The sequence below is a fragment of the Callorhinchus milii genome, unplaced genomic scaffold (genome assembly GCF_018977255.1).
Source record: "Callorhinchus milii isolate IMCB2004 unplaced genomic scaffold, IMCB_Cmil_1.0 Scaffold41, whole genome shotgun sequence".
In the NCBI taxonomy this organism is placed as follows: domain Eukaryota; kingdom Metazoa; phylum Chordata; class Chondrichthyes; order Chimaeriformes; family Callorhinchidae; genus Callorhinchus; species Callorhinchus milii.
This window is the reverse complement of record NW_024704782.1, coordinates 489,915-500,899: the sequence shown is the minus strand read 5'-3', so window position 1 is coordinate 500,899 and position 10,985 is coordinate 489,915. Positions and strand designations below refer to the sequence as shown.

General features: G+C 57.6%; 2 protein-coding genes across 2 annotated transcripts in view; one reads left to right on the top strand and one right to left on the bottom strand.

Moving 5' to 3' along the window:
• Nucleotides 1–10,985, bottom strand: part of LOC103190958 (fibroin heavy chain-like) — a 108,720-nt gene that overhangs the window by 81,572 nt on the left and 16,163 nt on the right. The window lies entirely within an intron of this gene.
• Nucleotides 899–10,985, top strand: part of LOC121851463 (transcription initiation factor TFIID subunit 6-like) — a 12,551-nt gene continuing 2,464 nt past the window's right edge. Inside the window, exons 1-7 of the mRNA XM_042345316.1 lie at nt 899–1,098; nt 4,578–4,752; nt 7,187–7,273; nt 7,815–7,968; nt 8,305–8,361; nt 9,372–9,488; nt 10,438–10,580. Of these exons, the coding sequence (XP_042201250.1) occupies nt 4,597–4,752; nt 7,187–7,273; nt 7,815–7,968; nt 8,305–8,361; nt 9,372–9,488; nt 10,438–10,580 (714 nt within the window). The 5' untranslated portion in view covers nt 899–1,098; nt 4,578–4,596. The remainder of the gene's footprint in view (nt 1,099–4,577; nt 4,753–7,186; nt 7,274–7,814; nt 7,969–8,304; nt 8,362–9,371; nt 9,489–10,437; nt 10,581–10,985) is intronic.

The window sequence follows — 10,985 nt, the reverse complement described above, 5'->3', positions numbered from 1 at the left end:
CATTCCACTGCCAGAGCCCTCCACTTTCCTGGGCTCTGCCTCAGACTCACCAAATCAGTACGCAGTCCAGGCATCCAGTTCTTCCTCCCCCGTGTCTGGTGCCTGACCAGGACCAACCTCCGCAACTGCCCGCCTCTGATTGTTCCTTTGCCCAAATGCAACCAAAACCCTCGTGCATGGGTTTGTCACCTCCCACCTGGATTACTCCCAACGCACTCCTCGCCAGTCTCCTCAGCTCCACTCAAGTCTCTGCTGCCCCCAGACTGACTCGGACCAAATTCCGTACCCACATCTCACCAGTTCCTGCCCGGGCTCCACTGGCTCCCCATCACCGAACGGATCCACTTCAAGATCCTCTCACTCTGGTACCTCCCGACCTCCTCACTTCCCAATCCACACCCGGGGCCTCTGCTCGACTATCCCCGAGGCCCGCTCGCCCCTCCCCTCCACCCTACCATCCGATGGGTGGTAGCGCTTTCAGCTCAATCCCTCCCTCCGCCTCGTCCCCTCTCTCCCCTTTTCCAAGTCCAGCCTGAAAACCTTCCTCTTCGACCGTGATTACGACCACCCCCCCTCCCGCTCGGCTCAGAGTTAGGCTGTGAGACGCTGCGCTGTGTGGGGGGGGGCGCTGTGTAAGTGCAAGTTGTTGCTGTGCAGCGCCTTGGGACGCCCTCCCGACGTGAAAGGCGCTATACACACATGTCATTTTGTTGCTCAGCCACACACTGGGGCTGAACGGGTTAAGCTTTTGCGGCGTGGTCACGTGCCCGAGCGAAAGTGGGGCGGGGCCCGGCGGAGCTGATCGCGTGCCCGAGGGGGCGGGGCCCGGTGGAGCTGATCACGTGCCCAATGGGCAGAGGGGGCGGGGTCCGGCGGAGCTGATCACGTGACCGAGGGGCAGAGGGGGCGGAGTCGCGCAGTGAGACGCGAGTCACGTGCCGAAGAGGCGCCGAGCCTGGGACTGGGGTCACGTGGTGAGGACCGGGGTCACGTGCCGGAGGCGGCGGGCGGCGCGAGAGCAACGGCCGCCAGAGAGAGAGAGAGAGAGGAGCCATCGCCCACCCGCCCGACACAGCGGGGACCGGAGCCCCACCCGCGGTACGTGCTGACACCGGGCCCCGCGCTCACACAGGCCTCTGTCATCTCCTCCCCCCACACACACACACACCCACACACACACCCCACACACACACACACCCCCACACCGCCCCACACACACCCCCACACACACACCCCATACACCCCCACCCCCACACACACCCACACACACACACCCCACACACACACCATACACCCCCCCACACCCCCCCCACACACCCCCCCATACACACCCACACACACCATACACACCCCATACACACACCATACACACCCCCCCCATACTCACACCATACACCCCCCCAAACACAACCCCCCATACACACCCCTCCCATACACGCCCCCATACACATCCCCCATACACACACCCCCATGTACACACACACCCCATATACACGCACATCCCCATATACATATACGACCCATATGTACACACACCCCATATTCACACACACCCCATATACACCTCCTCCAGACTTTTGGAGCCAAGTGGCTGAAGGCACTGTCACCAATGGTGTAGGGGACAAGTACGACTATAGTGTCAGTGCTGGGGAGAGGCCTGGGTTCGATTCCCGGATGGAGCGAAATAATCTGCAAGTTTCCTTACTCTACTACACGCCTCTGTTTAGCTCACAGTACGTAGAAACCTGGTTGTTAGGCGATTGATAACAACAACAACAAGATTGCATTTATAGAGCGCCTTTCATGTCAGGAGGACGTCCCAAGGCGCTGTACAGTTGGGACGGGACCCGAGCAGTGGGGAGAAATGATCAGGGTGAGGGGAGGGAAGGGAGGGAGCGAGGAGGGGGGGATGGTCAGGGTGAGGGGAGGGAAGGGAGGGAGCGAGGAGGGGGGAGATGGTCAGGGTGAGGGGAGGGGAGGGAGGGAGCGAGGAGGGGGGAGATGGTCAGGGTGAGGGGAGGGAAGGGAGGGAGCGAGAGGGGGGGATGGTCAGGGTGAGGGGGGGGAGGGAGCGAGGAGGGGGAGATGGTCAGGGTGAGGGGAGGGAAGGGAGGGAGCGAGGAGGGGGGAGATGGTCAGGGTGAGGGGAGGGAACGGAGGGAGCGAGGAGGGGGAGATGGTCAGGGTGAGGGGAGGGAAGGGAGGGAGCGAGGAGGGGGGAATGGTCAGGGTGCGGGGAGGGAGGGAGCGAGGAGGGGGGAAATGGTCAGGGTGAGGGGAGGGAAGGGAGGGAGCGAGGAGGGGGGAAATGGTCAGGGTGAGGGGAGGGAAGGGAGGGAGCGAGGAGGGAGTGGAGCTGACGGTACGGTCAAAGAGAAAGGTCTTGAGACCGGCCTTGAAGGAGGAAAGGGAGGAAGCGGCGAAGGCACTGGGGATGGAGTTCCAGAGCCTGGGGGCTGAGAGGCTGAAGGCCACCGATGGTCGGGGGGTTGGGGCGGAGGGTTTGGGGCAGACCGGAGCCAGAGGGATGGAGGGTATGGGGGGTAGGTAGGGGGTTAGTAGGTCAGAGAGGGAGGAGGGAGCGACGCCGGGAATGGCCTCGGTGAGGATGAGGATCTTGAATTGGATCCTCTGGGGATGGGGAGCCAGTGGAGGCGAGCGAGGGTGGGAGTGAGGGTGAGGGTGTTGTTGAGGGCGAGGGTGGAAGTGAGGGCGAGGGTGGGAGTGAGGGCGAGGGTGGGAGCGAGGGTGAGGGTGGGAGTGATGTGGTGAGGGACAGTACAGGAGCTGCAGAGTTCTGGATGAGCTGCAGTGTGGAGGGAGGGCCGGGAAGGCCGACGAGGAGAGAGTCCCAGAGTTTCAGCCGCGTGAGGGGTGAGGTAGTGCCGTAGTCCGGCCATGTTCCGGAGGTGATGGAAGGCGGTGCCGGTTGTGGTGCGGATATGAGGGAGAAAGGACGGCTCAGGGTCGAGGGGAACCCCGAGGTTCCTGATGGCTTTGAGAGGTGGAGAGTGCGGAGCTGATGGTGTCAGTGCCTGAGGTGCGGAGGCGCTGACGTGAGCCAATGTGGAGGGCCTCAGTTTTGCGCACGTTGAGCTGAAGAAAGTTGTCTCTCGTCCGGGACTCGATGTCGGACAGACAGCTGTCAGGACATCGGGGGTCGTGGGGTTGAGGGTAGAGGAGGAAAGGTAGAGTTGGGTGATGTCACCACAGGGGGAGCATATAGAGGGTGAAGAGGAGGGGACCGAGGACAGAGCCCTGAGGGACACCGCACGAGACAGTGCGGGGGGGGAGGAAAAACCATTCGTGGAGACAAAGTGAAGACGGTGGGAGAGGTACGACCTAAACCACTCAAGGACAGAGCCTTGAAGGTTGAGGTGGGAGGACAAGCGGTGGAGGAGGATAGTGTGGTCGACCGTATCGAGGGGGGAGATGGTCAGGGTGAGGGGAGGGAAGGGAGGGAGCGAGGAGGGGGGAAATGGTCGAGGTCGATATGCTGCCGATAGGTCGAGGAGGACGAGGAGGCAGAGGGAGCCCTGGTCACAGATGGTCAGGATGGCATTGGTGACCTTGACCAGAGGGCAGCTTCTGTGCTATGGGCAGCACCGAAACCCGACTGAAGGGGTTCGAATAATGAGTGGGTGGAGAGGAAAGAGCGCAGCTGTGAGGCCACAACTCGTTCCAGGACCTTGGACAGGAAGGGGAGGTTGGGGATGGGCCGGAGATTGATAGCTGCGATGATCAAGGGAGGGGTTTTTCAAGGTGGGAGTGATGGTGGCAGTTTTTAGGGGAATGGGAACAGAGCCACAGGAGAGGGACAGGTTGACGATGTGTGTGAGAAGTGGGACAAGGAGGTGAAGCTGAGAGATGTGGAGTGGGGATGGGGTCCAGGGAGCAGGTGGTGGGTTTCAGGGATAGGATGAGATTGGTGACAGAGGGTGGGGAACCGGGTACGAAAGTGTGTAGGGGAGGATGGGTAGGAGTCGGAGTGTGGGAGGGAGGGGGTGGGGGGTGGGTGGGAGTCGGAGTGTGGGATGGAAGGGGTGGAGGTTGGGTGGAAGTTGGAGGGTGAGTGACCGCGGAGCGGATTCCCTTGATTTTGGATTCAAGGAAATCCAGCATCTCCTCACAGTGAAGGTTGGAGGAGATGACCTGCGTGGGGTGTTGGGGGGGACGGAGGGGTCAGGATGTGGTAGAGAACAGAAGCCTGGGGTTGTTCATCGCCTCCAGGATTATCTGAGGCTGGAGTGGAGCGGTAGATTTTGAGGAGGTCCGGCTAGATTTGCCGGTGGAACGTTAGGCCAGATTTGAGGCAGGTGCGTTCAGCGGCCCACACCTGGCTCTTCAGTGAGCGGCTTGCTTCCTGGAGGTAATAATCCCTTCATATAAAAAAAAATTGTGATTCAATCCACAACTATTTGTGAGACACTGCTATACGCAAAATACACAGTCACTACACTTTGCAGTGTACCGTATGAAGCGCTTTGAGCTCAACGACACGATAAGGCGCTGCATGTAATGTCAGGTTTATTATTGTTGTGGTTAATGGTGATGTGTGTTGTGTGATGTGCTCACAGACTATGATGGAAGGCTGCTATGGCTGAGGAAAAGAAGATGAAGATCAGCAACACTCTGCTGCCCACGGAGTCCATGAAAGCCATCGCTGAGTCGATTGGGATCGCCCAGCTCTCTGAGGATTCCTGTCAGAGTCTGACTGAGGAGGTCAGCTACCGTATAAAGGAGCTGGCTCAGGTAATCACACCAGCTCACAAAGTACCCCACGGTACCTGTGCTTAAGGCCTACAGGTGCTTACGGGTCACCTCCCTCTCCCCCCGGCTCGGAGTCGGACTCCACCGCTGTCAGGCACTCCATGGCACTAACCTGCATGAAGGGTGCGGTGTAAATGCAAGTTGTCGCTGTTGTTCCCAGGGTTGGGCTGCACTGGTTGTTTGACGGTCCCCACACTTGTCTTCAAATCTTTTCATGCCCTGGCACCTTCCAACCTCGGTGACCTGCTTATCCCCCAACCCGCTGCCTCCACTCGACTGGCTCCCACCTCCTGTTCGTCCCTTGTCCCCTTCGCTCCACTATCGGTGACTGTGCTTTCAGCTGTCGCACTCTCCCTCTATCTCTCGCTCCGCCTTGCCCTCGCCTTATGGTCCCGCGGCTCGGAGTCATGCTCCACCACTCTGGGACCCTGGCTTGAGTGAGGGGCCGCTGTGTAAAATTGCGATCGGGTCTCGAGACTTCGTATCCCAGAGCCCAACAGCTGGGTGAGTGACAGAGCAGACCACAAAATAATCACCAAGAACCTGCCCTCCCTGATGACCGGCAGCTACGGTATTTAAGCCCCGACCAAAGGTTTTAATGTGGAGAGGAATGCTGAAATCCTGTCCCCATTTTACCTTAAAATCGCAAAGCCTTTCAGGGAGCCAGTTTGCCAATGGACTGAAACCCAGGTTCAGCTTGGAATCTTCCTGGAGGTAATAATCCCTGAAAATAAAAAAACTTTGCTATAACAAAATCTTTCCCTCTATATATATATATTCTGTTAACAGATATTAAAACACTTATAATACATCCAACATATATATGTATAGCAGGGCAGGTTTACACTGAAATGGATTTCATCCGAGTAGTAAACTATGTATGTCACCTCAGTTACTTTTACACACACGTCATACGCACACTGTACATACACACACTGCATACACAACATACACACACAGTCCGACACTACACAAACTCACACAGTCTGCGCCCCTCCGCTGTGTGTGTGTAAGGTGGGGGCTGTGTGTATGTTGGTTGTGCGTGTGGAGGTGGGGGCTGTGTGGAGGTGGGGGCTGTGTGTATGTTGGCTGTGTGGAGGTGGGGGCTGTGTGTATGTTAGCTGTGTGTGTGGGTGGGGGCTGTGTGTGTGAAGGTGGGGGCTGTGTGTATGTTAGCTGTGTGTGTGGAGGTGGGGGCTGTGTGTGTGGAGGTGGGGGCTGTGTGTATGTTGGCTGTGTGGAGGTGGGGGCTGTGTGTATGTTAGCTGTGTGTGTGGAGGTGGGGGCTGTGTGTGTGGAGGTGGGGGCTGTGTGTATGTTGAATTCAAGCTCCTCATCCTCACCTACACGGCCATTCCCGGCCTCGCTTCCTCCTCCCTCTTCGACCTACTATCCCCCCACGTACCCCCGTACCCTCCGTCCTCCGGCTCCGGTCGGCCCCCCCCCGCCCCAACCGCCCGACCATCGGTGGCCTTCAGCCTCTCAGCCCCGAGGCTCTGGAACTCCATCCCCAGTGCCTTCGCGCTTCCTCCCTTTCCTCCTTCAAGGCGGTCTCAAGGCCTTTCTCTTTGACCTTCAGCCTTCAGCACCGCTCTCGACTCTCTACCCCCCTCCTCGCCCCCTCCCTTCCCTCCCCTCACCCTCACCATCTCCCCCCTCCTTGCTCCCTCCCCCTGACCATTTCCCCCCCAATACTCGGGTCCTGACCCAACTATCCAATGCTTTGGGACGTCCTCCCGACGTGAAAGGCGCTCTATAAATGGAATCTTGTTGTTGTTGTTGTATGTTGGCTGTGTGTGTGGAGGTGGGGGCTGTATGTATGTTGGTTGTGTGTGGAGGTGGAGGCTGTGTGTATGTTGGCTGTGTGTGGAGGCGGGGGCTGTGTATGTTGGCTGTGTGTGTGGAGGTGGAGGCTGTGTGTATGTTGACTGTGTGTGGAGGCGGGGGCTGTGTGTGTGGAGGCGGGGGCTGTGTATGTTAGCTGCGTGTGGAAGTGGGGGCTGTGTGTATGTTGGCTGTGTGTGGAGGTGGGGGCTGTGTATGTTGGCTGTGTGTGGAGGTGGGGGCTGTGTATGTTGGCTGTGTGTGGAGGTGGGGGCTGTGTGTATGTTGGCTGTGTGTGGAGGTGGGGGGTGTGTGTGTGGAGGCGGGGGCTGTGTATGTTAGCTGCGTGTGGAGGTGGGGCTGTGTATGTTGACTGTGTGTGGAGGCGGGGGCTGTGTGTGTGGAGGCGGGGGCTGTGTATGTTGACTGTGTGGAGGCGGGGGCTGTGTATGTTGACTGTGTGTGGAGGCGGGGGCTGTGTGTGTGGAGGCGGGGGCTGTGTATGTTAGCTGCGTGTGGAGGTGGGGGCTGTGTGTATGTTGGCTGTGTGTTTGATGCTCTTGCGGAGGCTGATGAGGCTGTTTGCCCGCAGGATGCCCTGAAGTTTATGCACCACGGGAAGAGGAAAAGGCTGAGCACAGTGGACATCGACTACGCTCTCAAACTGAAAAATGTGGAGGTGCTGAACAGCGCTTTGTAATCACCTCCCCCCCCCTCCGCAGTCCAGCTCACCGGCTTTGTTGGGGGAAAGGGGATCAATTGAGGCAGCCTCGCTGGGGTTTCTGCATCATCGGAGAGGCCGGCCTTTGGATGAGACGTTAAACCTCATTCTCCGTCTGCCTGTTCAGGTGGATGTTAAAGGTCTTCCGTGACGCTATTCCAAAAGAGAGGGGAGTTTTTCTCTCTCTCTCTCTCTCTCTCTCTCTCTCTCTCGGCCAACAATTCCCCCCCCCCCAGATAATGCTCAATCCATAGCTACTTGTGGGAGAACCTGACAAACCGGCTGCCGCGTTTCCCCACAAAGAACACAGTCACTACGCTTTACAATGTGTTCTGTGAAGCGCTACGAGACTCTCGATGACGTGATAAGGTGCGATATCAAATGCTGTGCCTCTCACATTGCTCACAAGGAGATGTAGAGGGCAGTGCTGTGGGGGTCTGGCTGCTCTCCCTCGCTGGGCTGGGCTGGGGTTTAACGTGTCGCTCTCACTGTCTGGCAGCCGCTGTACGGGTTCCACGCGCAGGAGTTTATCCCGTTCCGCTATGCCAGTGGGGGGGGCCGCGAGCTCTACTTCTATGAGGAGAAAGAGGTAGACCTGAGTGACATCATCAACACCCCCCTCCCCCGGGTGCCTCTCGACGTCTGTCTGAAAGGTGAGAGGGGGGAGGGAGACGGGGGAAGGCACCACGGATGTGAGGGGAGGAGACCACGGGAGTGGGGTGGGGGGGGGGTTATGAAGGTGGGGGAAGGCTAGGGGATACGTGTGGGGGAGGGATCCGCAGTGGGGAAAACTTAAGGAGACACTGGTTGGGACCTTAAACCAAGTCTGGACCGTCAATCCTCCCAGGACAGCAGGGCGGCCCACAGGGAATCCCAGCCATGGGAATGACGGTGGGAGGGGGGCAGTGGAGCTCAGGGAGGTCGGGCACTGAGCGCGGTGTACAGTGTAAATGGCAATGTTTGCAAAAGAAAACTGTCATCTGTTACAGCCCATTGGTTAAGCATTGAAGGAGTGCAGCCCGCCATTCCAGAGAACCCACCGCCAGGTAAGGTTGCAGGTGATGTGTGCGGGTGGGTGTGTGGGTGTGTGTGTGGGTGTGTGTGTGGGTGGGTGTGTGAACTGTGTCGGGCTCCTGTGTGAATCCCAGACCAATTAAATAGTGCATACGCTCATAAAAAAAACATAAGAATTTGCTGGCGAAAGAAGACCAAGGTCCATCTAGTTGGCCTTCCACCATCCTGGCTTGCCGTGGCGTGTCCCAAACTATATCCTGTGTATGCCCCAGATATTATTTCCTAACAGAAATCTATCTCATTTGCTTTTGAAAAAATCCACTTTCTGCTTCCAGTATCTCCCGAGGGAGCCTGTTCCATATGTTTACTACTCGCTCACTGCAGTAGTGTTTACGCAGATTAGTCTTGAGTTTACCTCCCTTTCCCTGTGTCGTCACGTGCATGTATGTCCCCGCTTCTGTGTACATACACACACAAGCTTTTCTGTGAGTAAATACACACACGTGGAGTCCTGCAGATCAACGGTGAGAGCACTTGCCTCACAAGCGAGAGGACCCGGGTTCGATTCCTGGGCAGATCAGGGCGAAACGTTGGGCAAGTTGCCTTATCCACACACACGCCTGTTTATTCAGCAGTAAGTAGGAACCTTTTTTTAATTTTAATTAATTAAAAAGCAAGAACCCAGCAATGACTCCTCAGATAATTCTGCTCCACATTCCTCCGACGACCTTCATTGCTGTCTCGGTACAATGACTGAGCACTCAGCATGTCATGGTGATAAAAAGAAATAATAATTTAGTGACTCAAACCATGACTGTTTGTGGGACACTGCTGTGCGCAATTGGTTGCTGTGGTTTCGCCCACAAAATATACAGTAACTACACTGCACTGTGAAGCGCTTTGAGACGTCTCAACGATGTGATAAGGGGCTGTATCAAATGCAAGGATTATTATTGTTATTGCTGTAAAGGGGCTGTAAAGGGAGTGGAGGTGCTGTCAGTTGTTCTGCGGTTACTGAACGCTCTCTCTGGCCCACATTCAGCTCCCAAAGAACAGCAGAAACTCGAGTCTACGGAGCCCCTGAAGGTCATCAAACCCGGACAGGAGGAGGATGGTCAAGCCAAGGTCAAAGGGCAAGGAGCAGGAGCTGTGGATAAAGGTCAGAGGGCATCACTGTGTTGGTGTATTTTTTATTTTTGCCCAGTGGGTGAATTGACTCACGTGGAAACCCGTCATCGTTGCTTAAGAGTCACCAAACTGGGCTGAGAATTCCACGTTTTCCCTACACCTGGAAATCCCAAAGATAGATTGCGGGAATGGACTGCACTCTCTCCCTCTCTCTCTCTCCCTGGAGGGACGCCCCCCGATTACCTAATTCCGGAGAGTATTAGGCGCAGGTTGGCGAGAGCCAAGGCTTTGCGGGGAACCCAGAGTGTGTTGGGGGGTAACTGTTGGGGTCTAACCAACTAAACCCACACACAGCTCAGCCATCGAGAGAGAGAGAGAGAGAGAGAGAGAGAGCGCTGTGTGGCCGAGCTTTCCCGCTGCTTGTCCAGCGAGGACCCCCCTCCCCGTTAGTTAGTTAGTTAGTTGGGGCTTTGGCTGTGGGGTTACCAGGAGCTGAGGGGGAGGATTCCCTGACCCCCAGTGACTGGTCGGCCCTTCCAGTCCCTGCTGATGGGCCGGGCTGTGAGCTCTAGGCTCGGCTTGAGATCAATTTGAAGATCCTCGGTCTCGTTTTCAGATCCCTTCATGCCCTCGGCACCTCTGTATCCCTCCAACCTGCTTATCATCCAACTAACTGCCTCCGCTCAACTGGCTCCGGCCTTCTGCACGCCCCTCGTCCCCTCCGATCCACCATTGGCGGCCCGCTATCAGCCACTACTCCCCGAAATTCTTGTCACTCTCACCCTTTATCCCTCCCTCCGCCTTGCCCCTTCCTACCCCATCTTTAGGTCGTGAACGAAGACCTTCCTATTTGACCGCGCCGACGGTCACCCCCCCACTCCCCTCGGCTCAGTGTCGAGCTGCCCCACGGTGAAGCTCTCCGGGACACCCCCGGGCGAGGGGCGCTGTATTGTTTGGGGTGTGACGATGCTGTGTCTCAGGGAAAGAAAAGAAGAAGTCGCTGCTGGAGGGCGGGGTCCTGAAGCTGAAGCCAAGGACCACCCACGAGCTGTCAGTGGAGCAGCAGCTGTACTACAAGGAGATCACCGAGGCCTGTGTGGGCTCCTGTGAGGCCAAGCGAGCGGTGAGGGCACCTCGGGGGGGGGGAGTGGCTGTGAGTGTCAGGGAGGGGCTGAGTCACGTGTTGGGGAGGTTCTGTGTTCAGGGAGGGGCTGATTGGGGTGTAGGGGGAGGGGCTGATTGGGGTGCAGGGGAGGGGCTGATTGGGGTGTAGGGGGAGGGGCTGATTTTGATGTGGGGGAGGGGGCTGATTGGGATGTGGGGGAGGGGCTGATTGGGGTGTAGGGAGCGGTGTTTGGGATGTTGTGGGGTGTCGGGGTGGGCTGTGTTAGGGGGAGGGGCTGAGTGCGGAGGGGTTTGTGGGGTGTCGGGGTGGGCTGTGTTAGGGGGAGGGGCTGAGTGCGGAGGGTTTGTGGGGTGTCGGGGTGGGCTGTGTTAGGGGGAGGGGCTGAGTGCGGAGGGTTTGTTG